Source organism: Lolium rigidum, chromosome 7, assembly GCF_022539505.1.
Source record: "Lolium rigidum isolate FL_2022 chromosome 7, APGP_CSIRO_Lrig_0.1, whole genome shotgun sequence".
NCBI lineage: Eukaryota > Viridiplantae > Streptophyta > Magnoliopsida > Poales > Poaceae > Lolium > Lolium rigidum.
The window spans coordinates 326,050,400-326,071,700 of record NC_061514.1 but is presented as its reverse complement, the minus strand read 5'-3'; the positions used below and the strand labels follow the sequence as shown (position 1 = coordinate 326,071,700).

Below are 21,301 nucleotides of genomic sequence, written 5' to 3'. Positions count from 1 at the left end.
GTGGTTGCTCTCGAGAAAAAAACATCTGCTAAGGGCATGTACAATGGTGCTGACTAAGCTGTCTGTAAGTGGTGGTTATATGTGATTTTTATGATGTGGAGGAAAAAGAGATTGGGGAGAGAGAGTGAGGCTGCCTATAAAGTTGCAGACAGTCTGTAGCATTTTTACAGACAGCTTACAGACTGCGATTTTGCTATCGTATGGAGGGTGTCTGTAACTTATACTCACATATGTTTATGGCTAAAAATATAACAGATTGTTGTACACATTGTCTATACTATTGGGGAATGGTGTTTTGGCACATGGGAGCATATGCTCCCTTTATTTTGAAATGCATGTTACATACTTTTTGAAATTTCAAAAAATTGAAACGAAAAATTCGAACGTACATCTTCATGTGCTACGTGCTCACAAAGTTGTTTCATAAAAATCCGACCTGTCGTGTGGCGTGTGTAAAAAAGACAAAATTCAATGCTGAAAATAAAGCTTTTCAGGAGATAAATTTTCTCTTTTTTACACAGACCACAAAACATATTGGTTCCTCGCGAAACTTGACGAACGTACATATATTATGGAGATGTACATGTAGAATTTTTTGTCAAATTTTTTCGACATTTCGAAATATAATTTTTTGATAGAGGGAGCATATGCACCCGGGAGCCGAATTGAATTTCCGATACTATTGTCTATATATGACATGTAGTTAGTACTACAGACATTATCTGTCTAAACTAATGCACATGCCCTGAGGACATGTACAATAGTCCAAATCAGCTGTCTGTAAAACCAGCCACATAGGAAAACTGTACGACGTGGAAGAGTGAAAGAGATGAGAGAGAAGACATCCGTGTGTAGAAATACAGGCGGGCGAGTCCCGCACAAATCGCTCGTTATCGACGGCCTATTACCCGTTGAATGGAGGTCGTCGTTCATCGTGGGCCAGAAACTCTGCAGCGCACAAGGATTAAATCTTCAACTGCTTATCCAGATTTTAAGGTACTTACCGATGACCACAATAGACAGCCTGTTGTTGTAGACTGCGTCTGTATAATTTTTTGCTGCTGACGTGGAGGCACCAATGCACATCCTTTCCGTCGGAGCCCCTGGTCCACTCCACTCGGGTTTCTTTCTTCTCTCCCTTCTCCAAACTCTGACCACCGCCGCCGCCGCCGCCACCTCGTGACTTCTCCGGACCGTCCCGCCGCCGCCCCCCCTTCTCCCTCCACCGGTGACTGAAGCAGGTGCTGGCCGCTAGTCCTAGTCGTGAAATCGAAGCGGGAGGAGGATGATGGAGCCGGACATACAGCGGACGGAGATGCTGCTGGCGCCGACGATGGCGTTCAAGAAGGTGCAGATGGCGGACAAGTACCCCAAGGGCCAGTCCCGTGGCCGCCAGTGGAAGCACCTCCGCTTCCTCCTCCAGGCCGCCGACGCCACCTCGCTCCCCCCGGACCGCCCCAACTGTGAGTCAGCGCCTTGATACCTTTCCGCTGCTGAATTTCTCAGTTTTCTGAGATTTGATCTGCATATCAAGTGGAGTAGTAGATTTTAGGACTTCCTCCGCTGCGCAAATCAGTTGTCTGAGAAAATTGTAGTTAAGTGTAGTAGATTTTTTTTTTTTGGGTCCTAACACATAGCAGCAATTGAAACTTCTTATGTTGTTACGAGGTCTACTTACAGTTTAGCTTAGGCCTTGGATGCAATAACTTCTTCCTGAATCCTCATCGTTTACATTTTCAGTTTTCGGGGTGTAATCTCTGTTGGACAAAAGTTGGTTCTGCACTAGTGCTTGATTGAATGGCATGCTGTAAAATAAATAGGCTGCTGGCTTTTGCTCAGTTTTCTCGTCTCCTGTAACATTAGCTTTCTATCTGAACTTGTTTATCTACTTACAAGTATTAAAGGCTGGATAATAGAAAAATAACTTGATAGTAGTTAAATTATGTTACTGATGTGTTGAATTGATTCACATGTTTTTAGAGCAAAGTGTGGTAAATACAATGTTTTTTATGCAGATCTAAATATTCAGTCGCCGCCATCCATTTATCCACCGAAGAGATACTGTGACGTAACAGGTTTTGAGGTAAGCTTCACCCCAGTACTGAACTTCCCCTGTTGATGTTGATATACATACCCTGGAGTGTTTCTAAACAATAATTTTCAAAATCAAAGATATTTATATTCGAAATAGATCATAATGATGTCTTTTATGTTTACTTCTAATTCTAATGCTAACCTGCGTGTTTGTATGAAAAAGTGCATGTGTACCTTAGAAAAAATCCCAGAGAATGAAAATTTCTGCCGTTCTTAACACGGACTATAAGTTCAAAGGGATAAGCTGGCACTTTGATTTAGTTATGTTGTTTGCCCAATACCTGGCTTATATAAGAAAACTCAGCAAGTTTTTAGAAGCAAGTTCTAAGATACAGCAGTACCAGTAGGAATCAACAAAACATAATATCTGGGCTTGAGACTGTCCATGATGGTATTTCTATATATCTCTTATTTGTGCTTTCAAAAAACATTTAATTCAGGGTTCTTCACTGGCTTTGCTTATCTTGTATAAATTAACCAAGAGCACACTTTTTGAAAGTACAGCAGATGGATTATTGACAAGATAAGTTTATGTGAGCAATCTATCATTTGATATTGCGGGATCAAGTTTTGCGTAGGTTGGAACGAAATAAACAGTAGCCAGTTTATTTCTGATTATCTGAAACTTGACTGTATTCGGTGAATTTCAAGTACTGTAAAAATACTGGCAAATAATGTGAAAGTTGGGTTGCAGTATATATGGTCCATCGGAAGCTCCAAGCCGACATTGTTCTAGCCGGCTTACGCCAATTTTAGTGTTTCTGTTCGTGAGAGTTTACTCCAGTTTTCCATATTGACTGTACATTTTTTGCAATGTTTCTGAGATTTTATTGTGTGTTGATTACTTTAAATTTTGTGTATGTACATATAATCATGTGGCAGGGATAATATAATGTCAGTTTAATATAATACTGTTACAACCTTTTAGTCCTTGTTTGGCAGGGTGTAGTTTAGGTCCCAAGGGGATTGGGGATGTGAGGGGATTTGGTGAATCCCCCCTCCTCATCCAATCCCCTCTCCCATCCCACTCCCCTAAATCCCCTTTCTATAAAAGGTTGTTTGGTAATCAGGGATTAATTTATGGAAATATTCTTATGTAATCATGCATTAAAAAATCAATCAACCTCTTGATACAGTGGATAGATCTGGATTTTAAGATGAGCATATGATGAATATTAGCTGGATGCATGGTTTAGAGAGTATCATCAAAACATGAATAGGCAAGAATCCATTACAGCAGCTACCAATTGATCCGGAAAGCAAAACAAATTCTCCATACCAGGAAATGAGACATCTGTATCGAATTGGCAAGAGTATCATCCTTTATGTACGCCCTTTAAGTTATTTACAACTTAGTATTACGAAGGATCACAAACTTTGTGGAACACCTGCAACTATAACCTGTTAGTAATCCATGTACAACTTGAACATTACTTTGCTGACATCTGTACCAATAATATGTTAGTAATCCATGTTCACGTTGCCCCCTCCCCCACCCCACGCCGATGTCTCCTAAATAAATAAACCAGTCAAAATGTTGTAACAACCTTATTGGTCGAACTCGGATCTTGAATTGGAGATAGGGAAAGCGGCCCTAGCGTCGATTTTGCTTTAAGATTGTATCTAGATGATGTAGGTGTTTGCATGAAATATAAACATACTACCTCCATCCAGCCTACCAAAACATCTTGTGTTTTTGGACTGGGGAAGTAGTATATATGACTAAAGAAGACAAAAACATCTAGGTTGCTAAAATTTGTGTTCCTATTAAGCATGACCAAAGATGATGTATCTCATCAACCATTTCAAGTACTGTGGCTTGTAGGACTTATCTATTGCTACATACATACATGTGTTTTCATTGTCCATTATGGAGTACTGTTTGCAAGTCTGATATGTTAACCTGTAAATCTCATGCAGGCACCATACGTAGATCCCAGGACCAAGCTGCGCTATGCTGATCCAGAGGTGTTCAAGCAAATCAGAAATCTTCCAGATGAATATGTCCAAAGATATCTGGCCGTGAGAAATGCAGCAGTTGTTCTACGATAACAAACTCCCGCGCTACTGTCCCTATTCGACTAGCAAGTATCCCGCTCTGTAATCAGAATGGAGTTTCTTCCCCTACTAATTGTGCTGCTGGCTTATATGAGCATTCTGAAACGTAGAACTAGGGTACTGAAACCTTTGATCATTTCGAAGAGATGTTGAGTCACCGTTTATTGTCATTGTTGTGCCTTACCAGCTTGGAGATGCTCTGTCCTGTTATTTCTGTTCATATTCTGATAATTGATGTCAAGTATGTTCTGAATTAGCAAGGATATTGGCACTGTTGCAAGTTGCAACCTGCGAAGATTTATCCTAAAAAGGCTTCTCAGTTGTTGATGCAGTTCAACTGCTGCTTGTTATTGCTTTACAGGCGCGGCCGCACTAGGCAGACTACCGTTGAACTTCACTGCATGCTGAAAAAGCACCGGATATAGGGTATCAGAAAATGCATACTGAAAACAACTGGCTGTCAGAAAATGCATCGTGCCCAAATGTTTTCACCACCGTGGAGTTCAAGGTTCTTGAGTCATTCTTCCGATGCTATACCAGTTAAAAGTGACCGGCATAGTATATTAAGCTATGGATCGATGTGTTTCCAATGAAGATTTTACTACCAGTTTATCTACTCCATTATTAGTTGTCTCACACTGTCCATTAAACTTACTTAAGCAGGCACCATGGATCCTAGTCCTTGCTAGCTATGAACCGATCTTTTTCCAACAAAGATTTTACAGTCCATCATCACCTCATTAAGATCCTACTTACCAGTTTATCCTGCTTACTCCATTATTAGTTGTCTCTCACACTGTCCACTAAACTTACTTAAGCAGGCAGCATGGCACCATGGATCCTAGTCCCTGCATCCCGGAACTCAACGGCGGACAGCACGACGGGCGCCACCTCCGGCCGCTCCCTGATGCCGTCGAGCCACTGTGGCCGGCCGTCCACCCATTTCTTGAGGAACGCCACCATGGCCCCGGCGACGAAGCGCCTCATGGGCGCCCTGGCCCCGCCGCTCTTGCAGACGGCGCGCGTGACCAGGCCCTTGGCGCCGCACGTCACGTCGTCCATCATGTCGGTGTGCCCGTAGTCCCTGGCGACGAGGTGGCACGCCGGGGCCGCGCACTCGTGGTAGAACTCGGCGTGGCTCACGCCCAGCGGCGCGCACGGCGGGCGCAGGACGCCGCGGGGCACCTCGCCGAGGCCCGTGCCGATGACCATGACCGGCGCCGGGACGCGCAGCGAGGCTGATTTGTAGGTGAGGATGGGCGGGGGCGTCTGGCTGCCGCGGCCCGTGCCGTCCACGGGGTCGACGGCGATGAGGGCCGCGAGAGGCAGGGCGGTCTTGGCGTGCCCCAGCCCCAGCGCGAATGCCACTTTGCCGCCGCGGCTGTGCCCGGAGATGGACACCTGGTAATGGAATCTTAGTGAGTACTCTTTTCCAATGATTGTGCTCTCGATGGCATGGGTAACTTACAGCGGTCAGGTTGGGGCGAACGTCGGGTGGGAGCGAGGAGGACAGGCCGTCGGCGAGCCAGTCTATGACGGCGGCCGCTGAGTTTATCTCTCCGGTGGTGTCCGGTCCGGAGAACGTGTAGAGCTGCAGTTCACTGTCTTGAGAAGGAGAAGGAGGTTGATTGCCAGGATGATGCTGAAATTAGCATTGTTTTTCGAGAGTACGTACCTGAGGAGCGATGAGGATGAAGCCATGGGAGGCGACATGCTGGAGCAGCTGGGAGTAGAAGTAGTTGTTGGCGAGGTAGCCGTGCAAGAAGACGACCACCGGGTACTCCCCTGCGTCGGACGGTGCGGCTATCAGAAGCGGCTTTGGCGGGCCATCTCCACTGGATGGAGAGCACCTCGAGGTCTTGGCCTCCTGGACCTGGGAAAGGCTGGTGCCATGGCGTCCATGGTCGAACACGTCTCCTGCAGACGCCATGGCGAGAAGCAGCAGGCAGTAGAAGTATGCTAAGGCGGTGAATCTTGCAGAGGCGGCCATGTTAACCGGGAGGTTGTGGCCTTGTGGGGAGTGGGAATGCCTGTGGCTACTTAACGGCCGTGTGTTCTCGTGCCCCTTATCTCCACGATTATGGAAAAAATATCCGATGCATTTGCCTCTGGACTCTGGTCCGGCCAGTGTCTGTCCTTCACATGCACCATGCTCTTGCCTTACGTTTAGACATCCCTTATTTCCATCTTTGGACTGTGCTCAGAGCACCTCTAGCACATAAAAAAGCTAGCTAGCTCAATCCATCGGGAGGGGACTAACTCGAACCTGTGTCGCTCTCACATGCGCTGCTCGCCTGCTTCGTCTGGAGACTCGAATCCACTTGAAACATGGCACAGATTTGGCCGGAATCGAAGCTCGGTGGCACGATATTCAAACATCCGTGCATGAGAGCATCTCTAACAAGCGCTGTAAAATCTCGCGCGCTATACCGGTGATTGGGCGCGCTGTATATCGCTGGCGCGCGGCATAGCGAATTTGCCCCCGGCAGAGGCTCTATTTTGCAGCGCGTGTTGGTGTGCGAAAAACGCACCTCCGGCAGAGGCGCTATTTTGCAGCGCGCGCGTCACAAACTGCTAATCCGACCGTTTTTTTTTTGAAAATTCATCAAACGAACTATGAAATTTGATCGAAAATACGAATATATTTTAAAAGTGCGACGATACAATGCGACATTTAAAACGAAAATACTAATAAACTACTCGTCCGACTACTCCTCGGACTCCCAGTCGAAGTCAGAGCTGCTGAGAGTCGTCTCCGACACCGGCGTCGACGTCGTCGTCCACTGGAAGTCGGAGGAGGAGGACGAGAGGAAGACGGTCGACGGCCCTGCGGCGTTCTTCTTTTCCTCCTTCCTCCTCGCCGCCGCCTCGGCCCTCGCCTTCTTCCTCGCCGCGGACTCGGCGCGGCGCTTCTCGCGGCTCGCCTTTTTCTTCGCTTTCATCGCCGCCTTCTCCTCCTCCTTCTGCGCGTAGAAGGCCTCCGTGGCGGCGACGTCCTCGGGAAGCCGCGCGCCCATTCGAGGCGCATCGCCTCGTCGCGCTCGGCGATGAGGAGGCGCCGCTCCGGCTCCCGATGGCGGCGGCCGCTGTTCGCGCGTGATCATCGGCGACGGCGGCGCCAGCATCTCCGCCTGCTCCCGCGTGAAGACGTCGTGGAAGTTCATCGTTCGGCGGGAGCGGCCGAGCCGCCACGCGACGGCGTCGTACGCCCGCGCCGCCTCGTGCGCGGTGTCGAACATGCCGAGGCGGATCCGTTCCTCGCCGGAGCGGATTTCCGCGTCGAACCGGCCGCTCGGCCGCGCCCGGACGCCGTGGTAGCCGGAGGAGGGGCGGCGGCGCGGAGACATCTCGAGGAGGCGGCGCGGGAGGAGGCGGAGCGGCCGGAGGTGGAGCGGCGCGGGAGGGAGAGAGGCGAGGAGGGAGAGAGACGCGTGGACGAAGTGGTAGTTGGCCGCGCTCGCGCGTGGCGTGTTTATACCGCGCGCGGCATCGCACGCGGCAAGTTTCCCGCGTGGGATAGCGCGAAAGCGCGCGTGCGGCAAATTTTTTAGCGCGCGCGCCTTTTTCCTGCCTCCGCTGGAGCAGCGCGGCAGCGCCCGCGCGCGGCAAACCGGCAGTTTTTACCGCGCGGGACTTTTAGCGCGCCTGTTGGAGATGCTCCGATTTTGAGGCGGCGTGGGAGCAGGAGAGATGGGTAATTTGGCCATGTATAGTGCCCTCGAATCTGTATATATAGCGTTTATGAGTGTGAATTCTGGAGGCATTGTCTTTCACGTGAAGCCGGCCAGCCTGAGAGCGTTTGTGGCCGACGCCTTACCTGCTAATGCATGGGCGCACATGATCAAAGAAACTCCATCAGTCCAAGCGCTAGTGGAATATATGGATCTTTAGGAGGTAGTAAATAACATGCAGGTTAACGAGGACTTACCCAATGCGATCAGCTGGCGCCTGACATCCAATGCAGCATATTCAGCGAAGTTAGGGCATCTCTAACAGAGATCGAAAAAATGCAAACCGAAAAGCCGAAAACGCAAGTTCTGACTAAATTAGCTCCGGCGCAGAATAGAACCTGTAAAAATGAAACTGAAAACAGGAATTCGAATTGGCGCGGGTAATTTTAGGCGATGATCATCGGCATGGTTCCATGCCTAGATCCACGTCATCGACGAATGGCTGAGCTCCTTTGCGCGCCTTGCCTCTGTATTCTCGTGCCTCGCTGGGCTCCTAAAGATACCTTGCTCGGAACCCGTGCCCCACCATCGCCGCCGCTTGAGCCCAGCCTCGACGCCGTGCGCGCCCACCCTCGGCGCCGCGCAACCTACGCATACGCCTCCTACTTCCACAGCGAGCGGCCGCACGTAGGGCCCGATGCATGCGCCGCTGACGACGAGCCCTGGGAGATTGAACATCGGCGAGTCTATGTCAGACGGTGCGCGACATCGGTGCTTATGCGGCTCATCTCTGGTGGCCATGCCGGCACCCCTGGTGGCGACCATGGACGCGTGTTCAGCACCCGTAGCAACTCGTCGAACGCGCCCATGCTACGATGTCGCCGCCGCCGCGCCGCCTATGTCCCTGAACCTGAGCGCCGGGAGCACTCGACCACGGCGAGCGCTCCCGGCGCTCAGGTTCAGGGACATAGGCGGTGCTTCGGTATAGGTTGAACAAATTCATGTCATTTATTCATGAGTAAAATACATGGGTAGTACTTACATAATAAGCATCACCGAGGCCCTGCTGCGCCATACTCCCAAAATTCGCCTTCGTCGACACAATATATGCACACCACTCCACCACTTACCACCACCATCCAGCAGTTGCTCCAATATGTAGAACGACATAGAAAGCGCCGCCATCGTTCAATTCAGGATACCTAGATCTAGGTTTCCCCTAGAGCAGCACGAACTAGTAGGTAGATGTTGGCTGCGACAATGATGCCTTCATCAAGGTAACGACACAACGTGTCGCCATAGCGCGCCATAACCGAAGTTGGGAATAGGTTTCACCGGCAGCCACGCCTCCCCAACTCGTTCCAAACTGGCCGACCGCATCTAGAGAAGGAGGAAACCACCACCGTCGTGCCCAGAGCTGCTGCCCCAGACATCATTGTGATGCGGAAGTAGCGTCGGGTACCTTCGCGTATAGCTGGCGGAGCATCAACTAGAGTAACCGCATGGACGTCCTCCACCCACCAAAGCCCATCTGGGCAGGGACAAATTCAAGGGGGGACGAGCAGGGGCTACGCCTCCCCTATGCTCAAGATTTTCCTAGTAATACAAGCCATGGCAGCTCCTTTATCACGGTACTTTAGCAAGTTCAGCCCCCCTCAATCAAATCACATGCACAACTGGCCCCCCTTGATGTGAGTTCCTGGCTTCGTCCCTGCATCTGGGGTCAGATCGAGCCAAGCCTCCGTGCCAATTCCGCCCACTAACGCCGCTGCCTGCTGTCGACGCAACCATGTCGTGGTCGCCGTCACCCGATCTCACTTCCGCTGAAGACGAGGAGCGAACGACACCGCCGTGCCATGCGGAATTTGCCAGACGACGCCCAAGCGCCGACGGCAGGAGGGATTGTGCAGTGTGAGGAGGGCTAGGGGAGGATGCAGCGTACGCCCGGCACGTCGTCACCACGCGGAGGAGCACAATGATATTCTAATATAATTGTATTTTCTTTTTATATCTGGCCTAACCCAACTTGCTAGGAAAAAAGTTTTGTTGTTGTGGTTGTTGTTGTTGTTTGCAAGAACTACCCATAATACTAACAGAGAGAACTACATCAAGATATGTAAAGTATCAGAATCCTTAAACACTTTAACGTTCTGAAAACCAATTGTTAAATCTGTTCTTAGTCTGCGATAGTGTGTCATTTCTCGCTGAACATGGGTAATGTCATTGTTGCATTTTCAGCCAGCAAATGGAATGACGTCCTGGTGGTCCATACAAGTTCAACCACCTTATGAAATTTGGGTCCAGCATTTGGCATGTCAATAAATCTGGCAAACTCATATATTAAGGACCAATCTGATTGCAAAATAGTGTGTTGTGCTTTACTTATTTAGTAATCTCTACTATGAAAATATCCATAAAGGTGGATAATTTTTGTTATAAAGTAGTAAAGCATGTAAAAAATATCCATAATTCTCCAAGATTTTGTTTTTCAAATTTCGGTTCAGTGTGCCACAAAAATTAAATGTGGTAGCGTCACCATATCAGAAATACACAGTGTTGGAACGGAAATAAACTCTTGAGTGCACCACGTGAAAATTATAGTCTTTCAATTTGTTTCTTCAGTAGGCTGCGGCTTCACTTGTGCCGGTTGGTTGAGCATGGAAGTTTTATGACTGTCCTTGCTATACTGATTGTCCTGAAGATCATGATAAAATTAGTTAGGTTCATCAAAGTTATGACTATCCCCTATAGCTCTAATAGGTACCCTAGTAGTATATATACTAAGCTCTTCTCCAAATTTAACCCTGTCAACTTGCCACCGTTTGTTCAGAATTTACTATGAAGTGTGTCCACGTATTCCTTCACATATTACACAGAGTATGAGATATTGGAGTACCCCAAAATATAGCTTTTGTTGTGGAATTACGTGCTAGGTTGGTTCAGGGAGATGGGCACGGCTGTCTAGCAACAACATTGCAAAAGTATGCTCGGATGCGGCGGACCTCCAATTTATGCTTGCGAATGAGATGGCCAACAGCCTGGTTGATGATCATCCTCAGGACTTGGCATGCAAGGGGAAGTCTTAATGGCGTGCCCGCAAAGAGCCGCACTGGGTGCATCAACTTGTGTATCTTTCACTGTCCTCAGCATCTACATGGCCTTCTCGGCTCTCCCCACAGGCTTCGCAGGCTCCGTGGGTATGCAAAATAGAGGCCATTATCAGCCAATGCTAGTGTCGTTTGCTGACAGCCTACCATGTTTAGCATCATGTAGCTTAGTCGGTCAGATGCGGGATATCGTAGACGACTGAAGGAAACAAATGAACCCTAAATCTTCTCTTAGTCTGCCATAGTGTGTCATTTCTTGCATATTTTTTTTCCAAAATAGGGATCTCCCCTGCCTCTGCATCAATGATGCATGCGGCATTTTATTGCCAACGACTCAAACAAGTACCATTATTACTTGCAACTGATGCATGTGTCATTTCTTGCTGAACATGGGTAATGGCATTTTTGCATTTTCAACCAGCAAATGGAAAGACATCCTGGTGGTCCGTACAAGTACAAGTTCGACCATCTTAAGATATTTGGGACCAGAATTTAGCATGACAACAAATCTGGCAAACTCAGATATTAGTAATCTCTGCCATGAAAAATATCCACAAATGAGGATAATTTTTCTTAAGAAAATAGTAAAGTATGTAAAAAATATCCATAATTCTCCAAGATTTTGTTTCAAATTTCGGTTCAATGTGCCACAAAAATTAAATGTGGCAGCGTCACCATGTCAGAAATACAATGTTCGAACTGAAATAAACTCTTGAGTGCACCACATGAAAATTATAGTCTTTCAGTTTGTTTCTTCAGTATGCTGCGGGTTCACTTGTGCCGGTTGGTTGAGCATAGAAGTTTTATGACTGTCCTTGCTATACTGATTTTCCTGGAGATCATGATAAAATTAGTTAGGTTCACCAAAGCTATGACTGTCATGTAGCTCCAGTAGGTACCCTCGTAGTATATATACGAAGCTCTTCTCCACATTTAACTTGTCCCCGACTTGCCACCGTTTGCTGAAAGTTCACTCTGAAGTGGATAACGTATTCCTTCACATATTACATAGAGAGTACCCCAAAATATAGCTTTTGTTCTGGAATTGGGTGCTAGGTTGGTTCAGGGAGATGGACACGCACTGTTTAGCAACAACATTGCAAAAGTATGCTCGGATCAGATCGAGCTTCCGTTTATGCTTGCGAATGAGATGGTAAATAGCTTGGCTAATGATCATCCTCAGGACTTGGGATGCAAGGGGAAGTATTAAAGGCGTTCCCGCAAAGAGCCGCACTGGGTGCATCGACTTATGTATCTTTGACTGCCCTCAGCATCTACATGAGCTTCCTGGCTATTCAACATGACAGAGTGGCCAGGGTCACTCTGTTGGATGTGGTGTATCATTGAAGACGGGGGGAAGGAATACAAAATATCACAAGCTTAGTGACATATATGGTTCGTATATCTGTTGTGTTGGGCACTCAACTGATAAGAGGGCTCATGGAGTTAGATATTGATTGTTATTACCCTATTATAATGTATTTTCACCAATTTGATACCTGTCCGAATTTTGATGTTCAATCCTTTAACTTAAGTTAAGAGCATCTCCACCGGGGCGCCCCATAGCGGCCCCATTAGCTTTTTGGGGGCCAGCGGAAAAAATGAGCTCACATCGGAGCGGACCGAAAAGCGATGGCTAGTTTTCGGGCCCAATAAAAGTATCGACAACCCCGTGCCGGCCCCCCTTCGCAAAAAGCACGAATCGGTTTTCGCGTGTGGGGCTGCCTTGGCAGTGGCAGGAGGCAACGATTTACATTAAAAACGACGCGTGCCGGAAGGTCGTCGGCGCCAATAGCTCCGCTCGGAAACCACGAGGAAGGCGACTGGCCACGCTGCGTCCACCCACCTCCCCCACACGCCTTCAATGCGCGTCCGCCTCCGCCCTTAAAACCACACCAACACACTTCTTCCCCGTCTTCCAACCCTAGCCGCCGCCACCACTAATCTCGCAGACATCGCGCGACACACCTACCGGCGCAAACACCAATCTCGCGATGGCGCACAATGCCGAGGCCAGCGGCAGCTGCGGCGGTGGACTCCGGTCGCTGCAGCTCACCTACGACGAGGCCGACGTCATGTACTGGCAGCGCATCCCCGTGCCGCTGCAGTTCAAGTTGCCACACGGGTGGCATCTGTCGAACACCGGCTACGCCGTGCCACCGCCACCACCCCTGGGCCGGAGACACGCGCCCTCGTCGCCGAGTAGCGGTCGCACATGTGGCCGGCCGGCCGAAGCCAGCCGACGAACACGCAGAACAGCCCGGCGTGGTCGGGGCGCTTCCAAGGCGAGCGCGACATCGCGTTCGGCGAACATCTTCGGCTCCGGCTCGGAGGATGACGGGGATGGTTCAAGGCCGCCGACCCAAGGAGGAGGATGCCGCGGGCTCGCCACTACCTCCGCCGATGAAGAAGAGGTGGTGGGAGATGGAGGCAGAGGCTCGCCACTACTTCCCAGGCCAGCACGTCATCATCGGCCGCTCCGTCGACAAGGACTACCAGCAGATCACGCTCGACCCGTGCCAGACGGTGGTGTGGTCCGCTAGGGACCACGACGAGAATTTCGTCGAACTCGCCGGTCCATCTGAGCCGCCGGTGATGGCGTGTAACTCACACGTTCGTTGGGAACCCCAAGAGGAAGGTATGATGCGCACAGTAGCAAGTTTTCCCTCAGAAAGAAACCAAGGTTTAATCGAACCGATAGGGAGCCAAGAAACACGTTGAAGGTTGATGGTCGCGAAATGTGATGCGGCGCAACACCGGGGATTCCGGCGCCAACGCGGAACCTCGCACAACACAACCCAAGTACTTTGTCCCAACGAAACAGGTGAGGTTGTCAATCTCACCGGCTTGCCGTAACAAAGGATTAAACGTATCGAGTGGAAGATGTTTGCAAAGAAAACAAGTAAAACAAGTATTGCGATAGATTGTATGCTATGTAAAGAATAGGACCGGGGTCCACAGCTCACTAGAGGTGTCTCTCCCATAAGATAAAAGCATGTTGGGTAAACAAATTACAGTCGGGCAATTGACAAATAGAGAAAGGCATAACAATGCATATACATGATATGATAAATATAGTGAGATTTAATTGGGCATTACGACAAAGTACATAGACCGCCATCCAACCGCATCTATGCCTAAAAAGTCCACCTTCAGGTTATCATCCGAACCCCATTCAGTATTAAGTTGCTAAGCAACGGACAATTGCATTAAGTATGGTGCGTAATGTAATCAACAACTACATCCTTAGACATAGCATCAATGTTTTATCCCTAGTGGCAACAAGCACATCACAACCTTAGAACCTACCGTCACGATCCCGAGTGTAAATGAAGGCATGAACCCACTATCGAGCATAAATACCCCCTCTTGGAGTTAAGAGCAAAAACTTGGCCAGAGCCTCTACTAATAACGGAGAGCATGCAAGATCTTAAACAACACATAAACAATAGATTGATAATCACCATAATCATAGTACTCTCTATCCATCGGATCCCGACAAACACAACATATAGTATTACAGATAGATGATCTTGATCATGTTAGGCAGCTCACAAGATCCAACAATGAAGCACAACAAGGAGAAGACGACCATCTAGCTACTGCTATGGACCCATGGTCCAGGGGTGAACTACTCACTCATCACTCCGGGAGGCGACCATGGCGGTGTAGAGTCCTCCGGGAGATGAATCCCCTCTCCGGCAGGGTGCCGGAGGCGATCTCCTGAATCCCCCGAGATGGGATTCACGGCGGCGGCGTCTCAGTAAGGTTTTCCGTATCGTGGCTCTCGGTACTGGGGGTTTCGCGACGGAGGCTTTAAGTAGGCGGAGGGTCAACGCGGGGGCCACACGAGGGGCCCGGGGGCTAGGTCGGCGCGGCCGGGGCCTGGGCCGCGCCGCCCTACCCTCCGGCCGCCTCGTGGCCCCACTTCGTTATCTCTTCGGTCTTCCGGAAGCTTCGTGCAAAAATAGGACCCCGGGCGAAAGTTTCGTCCAATTCCGAGAATATTTCTTTACTAGGATTTCTGAAACAAAAACAGCGAGAAAACAAAGAATCGACTCTTCGGCATCTTGTTAATAGGTTAGTTCCGTAAAATGCATAAATATGACATATAATGTGCATAAAACATGTAGGTATCATCAACAAAGTAGCATGGAACATAAGAAATTATCGATACGTTGGAGACGTATCAGCATCCCTAAGCTTAGTTCTCGCTCGTCCCGAGCGAGTAAAACGATAACAAAGATAATTTCGAAGTGACATGCCATCATAATCTTGATCATACTATTTGTAAACATATGTAATGAATGCAGCGATCAAAGCAAAGGTAATGACATGAGTAAACAAGTGAATCATATAGCAAAGACTTTTCATGAATAGTACTTCAAGACAAGCATCAATAAGTCTTGCATAAGAGTTAACTCATAAAGCAATAAATCAAAGTAAAGGTGTTGAAGCAACACATAGGAAGATTAAGTTTCAGCGGTTGCTTTCAACTTATAACATGTATATCTCATGGATATTGTCAACATAAAGTAATATAACAAGTGCAATATGCAAGTATGTAGGAATCAATGCACAGCTTCACACAAGTGTTTGCTTCTTAAGGTGGAGAGAGATAGGTAAACTGACTCAACAATAAAAGTAAAAGAATGGTCCTTCAAAAGGAAAGCATCGATTGCTGTATTTGTGCTAGAGCTTTTATTTTGAAAACATGAAACAATTTTGTCAACGGTAGTAATAAAGCATATGAGTTATGTAAATTATATCTTACAAGTTGCAAGCCTCATGCATAGTATACTAATAGTGTCCGCACCTCGTCCTACTTAGCTTGGACTACCGGATCTTCGCATGCCATGTTTCAACCAAGTGTCACAAAGGGGTACCTCCATGCCGCTCGTACAAAGGTCTAAGGAGAAAGCTCGCATTTTGGATTTCTCGCTTTTGATTATTCTCAACTTAGACATCCATACCGGGACAACATGGACAACAGATAATGGACTCCTCTTTAATGCATAAGCATGTAGCAACAATTATTATTCTCATATGAGATTGAGGATATATGTCCAAAACTGAAACTTCAACCATGATTCATGGCTTTAGTTAGCGGCCCAATGTTCTTCTCTAACAATTTTGCATGCTCCAACCACTAAAATGATAGATCCTTCGTACAAGACGGACATGCATAGCAACTCACATGATATTCAACAATAGTTGATGGCGTTCCCCGAAGCATGGTTATCGCACAACAAGCAACTTAATAAAATATAAAGTGCATAAGTACATATTCAATACTACGATAGTTTTTAAGGCTATTTTGTCCCATGAGCTATATATTGCAAAGGCGAATGATGGAATTTTAAAGGTAGCACTCAAGCAATTTACTTTGGAATGGCGGAGAAATACCATGTAGTAGGTAGGTATGGTGGACACAAATGGCATAGTGGTTGGCTCAAGGATTTTGGATGCATGAGAAGTATTCCCTCTCGATACAAGGTTTAGGCTAGCAAGGTTATTTGAAGCAAACTCAAGGATGAACAGGTGCAGCAAAACTCACATAAAAGACATATTGTAAACATTATAAGACTCTACACCGTCTTCCTTGTTGTTCAAAACTCAATACTAGATATTATCTAGACCTTAGAGAGACCAAATATGCAAATCAAATTTTAGCAAGCTCTATGTATTTCTTCATTAGTGGGTGCAAAGCATATGATGCAAGAGTTTAAACATGAGCACAACATTTGCCAAGTATCACATTGTCCAAGACATTTTAGAATTACTACATGTAGCATTTTCCAATTCCAACCATATAACAATTTAACGAAGAAGAAACTTCGCCTTGAATATTATGAGTAAAGCCTAAGGACATATTTGTCCATATGCAACAGCGGAGCGTGTCTCTCTCCCACAAAGTGAATGCTAGGATCCATTTTATTCAAACAAAAACAAAAACAAAAACAAACCGACGCTCCAAGCAAAGAACACAAGATGTGATTGAATAAAAATATAGTTTCAGGGGAGGAACCTGATGATGTTGTCGATGAAGAAGGGGATGCCTTGGGCATCCCCAAGCTTAGACGCTTGAGTCTTCTTAAAATATTCAGGGTGAACCACGGGGGCATCCCCAAGCTTAGAGCTTTCACTCCTCTTGATCATAGTATATCATTCTCCTCTCTTGACCCTTGAAAACTTCCTTCACACCAAACTTCAAGCAAACTCATTAGAGGGTTAGTGCACAATTAATAATTCACACATTCAGAGGTGACACAAACATTATTTTCACTTCTGGACATTGCATAATGCTACTGGACATTAATGGATCAAAGAAATGAATCCAACATAGCAAAAGAGGCAATGCGAAATAAAAGGCAGAATCTGTCAAAAACAGAACAGTCCGTAAAGACGAATTTAAAGCTGGCACCAGACTTGCTCAAATGGAAAAACTCAAAACTAATGAAAGTTGCGTACATATCTGAGGATCACGCTCGTAAATTGGAAGATTTTTTCGAATTTTCTACAGAGAACTGTGCCCAGATTCGTGACAGACAGCAATGCTGTTTCTGCGCAGCAATCCCAAATATAACATCAACTTTGACATAGAAACTTTACTTGGCACAAAAACATGATAAGGAGAGGTTGCTACAGTAGTAAACAACTTCCAAGACTCAACAAAACAAAAAATTGCTGTAGTAAAAACATGGGTTGTCTCCCATAAGCGCTTTTCTTTAACGCCTTTCAGCTAGGCGCAGAAAGTGCAAATCAAGTAACATCGAGAGTAGAAGCATCAACATCATTATTTTTCATGCAAACACAACTTGTTGCAGAGGGTACTTTAGGTGCTCCATTATCTAAATTTTCTATAGTGGTGCTAGGGGTTTTAGCAATTTTAGGCCTATAGTAATTCTTTTGTTTAGGCACTTTAGAGGCGTACATGAATTTTTGCTCTTTACCCACATAAGCTTTCTCATTATACTTGAGAGAAGAAAAGGTTGAACCCAAGGTTCCCATAGCTTTTTCAAGTTCGTCAATCCTATTGGTTTGATTATCCTGGACAACACAAGTTCCTAGGACACTAATTCTTTCATCAATTCCTCCTAAGGATTTATCAAGTTCATAAGTTTTGTCAAATAACATTCCCAATTTAGTTTCAACACTTGGAAAATTTTTCTCTATGGTTTCCAATTTTTTCATAACATCTTCAAGAGAGATTTCAATTTTAACTTCATTAACAGGTGGTATTCCAACTAGACTCTCAATGATGCAACTAGCTTCTAAAGCGGGAGTACCTAGGAAATTACCTCCCGAAAGAGTATCAAGAACATATCTATTCCAACTAGATAAACCAACATAAAAGTTCCTAAGAAGGATAGTGGTGGAGTGTTTCTTAATGCACCTTTGATGAGCATTACTAATTCTATACCAAGCATCTTTAAAACTTTCTCCACCTTGTTGCTTAAAAGAACGAACTTCAACTTCAGGATTACTCATGATAACAGTAATAAAGTAAACTAGGCAAATAAAGTAAAGACAAGTAACTAATTTTTTTGTATTTTTGATATAGAGAGCAAGACAATAAATAAAGTAAAACTAGCAACTAATTTTTTTGTGTTTTGTTTAGGTGCAGCAAACAAAGTAGTAAATAAAATAAAGCAAGACAAAAAACAAAGTAAAGAGATTGAGAAGTGGAGACTCCCCTTGCAGCGTGTCTTGATCTCCCCGGCAACGGCGCCGTAAAAAGAGCTTGATGGCGTGTAACTCACACGTTCGTTGGGAACCCCAAGAGGAAGGTATGATGCGCACGGTAGCAAGTTTTCCCTCGGAAAGAAACCAAGGTTTAATCGAACCGAGTAGGAGCCAAGAAGCACGTTGAAGGTTGATGGTCGCGAAATGTGATGCGGCGCAACACCGGGATTCCGGCGCCAACGCGGAACCTGCACAACACAACCCAAGTACTTTGTCCCAACGAAACAGTGAGGTTGTCAATCTCACCGGCTTGCTGTAACAAAGGATTAAACGTATCGAGTGGAAGATGTTTGCAAAGAAAACAGTAAAACAAGTATTGCAGTAGATTGTATGCTATGTAAAGAATAGGACCGGGGTCCACAGTTCACTAGAGGTGTCTCTCCCATAAGATAAAAGCATGTTGGGTAAACAAATTACAGTCGGGCAATTGACAAATAGAGAAAGGCATAACAATGCATATACATGATATGATAAATATAGTGAGATTTAATTGGGCATTACGACAAAGTACATAGACCGCCATCCAACCGCATCTATGCCTAAAAAGTCCACCTTCAGGGTTATCATCCGAACCCCATTCGGTATTAAGTTGCTAAGCAACAGACAATTGCATTAAGTATGGTGCGTAATGTAATCAACAACTACATCCTTAGACATAGCATCAATGTTTTATCCCTAGTGGCAACAGCACATCACAACCTTAGAACCTACTGTCACGATCCCAGGTGTAAATGAAGGCATGAACCCACTATCGAGCATAAATACCCCCTCTTGGAGTTAAGAGCAAAAACTTGGCCGAGCCTCTACTAATAACGGAGAGCATGCAAGATCTTAAACAACACATAAACAATAGATTGATAATCACCATAATCATAGTACTCTCTATCCATCGGATCCCGACAAACACAACATATAGTATTACAGATAGATGATCTTGATCATGTTAGGCAGCTCACAAGATCCAACAATGAAGCACAACAAGGAGAAGACGACCATCTAGCTACTGCTATGGACCCATGGTCCAGGGGTGAACTACTCACTCATCACTCCGGAGGCGACCATGGCGGTGTAGAGTCCTCCGGGAGATGAATCCCCTCTCCGGCGAGGGTGCCGGAGGCGATCTCCCGAATCCCCCGAGATGGGATTCGCGGCGGCGGCGTCTCGGCAAGGTTTTCCGTATCGTGGCTCTCGGTACCGGGGGTTTCGCGACGGAGGCTTTAAGTAGGCGGAGGGTCAACGCGGGGGGCCACACGAGGGGCCCGGGGGCTAGGTCGGCGCGGCCGGGCCCGGGCCGCGCCGCCCTACCCTCCGGCCGCCTCGTGGCCCCACTTCGTTATCTCTTCGGTCTTCCGGAAGCTTCGTGCAAAAATAGGACCCCGGGCGAAAGTTTCGTCCAATTCCGAGAATATTTCTTTACTAGGATTTCGAAACCAAAAACAGCGAGAAACACAGAATCGGCTCTTCGGCATCTTGTTAATAGGTTAGTTCCAGAAAATGCATAAATATGACATATAATGTGCATAAAACATGTAGGTATCATCAACAAAGTAGCATGGAACATAAGAAATTATCGATACGTTGGAGACGTATCACCGGCGCCAAAGGAGGAGGACGACTGGTCCTTCGACTTCTCCGACAACAACGGCGGTGGCGACGCCGCGGATAACCTCGACTTCAGCACCTTCGACGCACGCCGCTAGTTTTTTTAGTTTTTAGTTTAAATTCGAGTCACTTTTGTATAAAACTAGTCTAAATTCGTATGAATTTCATTTTTTTAAAATATTTTTACATATGAATTTTTTTGGGGGCTGCCGTATGGGGGCCACCGGTGTGGGAACACCATCCCTAAATGGAGGATGCATTGCCAACACCCCCTTACGGCAGTGCCGGTACCACTGCCGACACCTATTTGGGAGCACCGGTGGAAATGCTCTAAAACAGTTAGATTCCAGAGATACAAAGTTAACAAGATAGGTTCTGCTAGGTTCAGACCTTCAGTCCTATCTGTAACATGACGTCAAATGTGTGAGTTCGATATCCTCTGTTTTCTCCAAAAGAAAAAAACGGAAATATCCTCTTAAGCATGAGGATGGAAACCAGACATCTAAGGTATTATTTTGACGTGATTAACTACTTCACATGTCCAATTAAGTCGTTTCTAAGGTATATTTTTAATGTACACAAGCGTGAGGGGTAAGAGCATACTCTTGCGTGATATATATCACTGATCAAAGCGTGCCAACGTCTGGTAAAACCACCTCTACTAAGGATTTTTGTTTTTTTTGACACGTCTGCCATAGCCATCATGTACTAGCTAGTGCGGGAAGATGCTCTCGGGTCGTTGCTCACTTTCATGATCATTTGCTGAACATGAGAAAATGAGAGGGTCACTTGAAGAGTTGAAGTGCATGATCAATGAGGTGGTATGGTGCAAGACTGTTAATTTCTCTCTTCAACTTAATAATAGCATGCTCGTCTTGATTTTGGAATTTCTCCTATCCAACTAATGTGCTCGTCTAGTTGTCGCAATCGGTTAAGAATGAATGTTACATGCATGTCAAAGCTTTGTCGGTTCACCAAAGCCTTATGATATTTATCCTAGTACTACAAACACTAAGCACATCT

General features: G+C 46.5%; 2 protein-coding genes across 2 annotated transcripts; one reads left to right on the top strand and one right to left on the bottom strand.

Moving 5' to 3' along the window:
* The first annotated feature begins 1,175 nt into the window (after window positions 1-1,175).
* LOC124678180 (chromatin-remodeling complex subunit ies6-like) lies at window positions 1,176-4,362 on the top strand. The gene is made up of 3 exons (XM_047214095.1): window positions 1,176-1,463; window positions 2,016-2,083; window positions 4,015-4,362. Exons 1-3 carry the CDS (start codon window positions 1,286-1,288, stop codon window positions 4,144-4,146), a joined length of 378 nt encoding a protein of 125 aa, XP_047070051.1. The 5' UTR covers window positions 1,176-1,285; the 3' UTR covers window positions 4,147-4,362.
* Window positions 4,363-4,920: 558 nt separating this feature from the next.
* Window positions 4,921-6,082, bottom strand: LOC124669524 (chlorophyllase-2-like). Its single transcript, XM_047206129.1, has 3 exons — window positions 5,828-6,082; window positions 5,621-5,743; window positions 4,921-5,553 (listed from the first exon to the last, which is right to left on the bottom strand). Exons 1-3 carry the CDS (start codon window positions 6,080-6,082, stop codon window positions 4,966-4,968), a joined length of 966 nt encoding a protein of 321 aa, XP_047062085.1. The 3' UTR covers window positions 4,921-4,965.
* Between the last annotated feature and the right edge of the window lie 15,219 nt (window positions 6,083-21,301).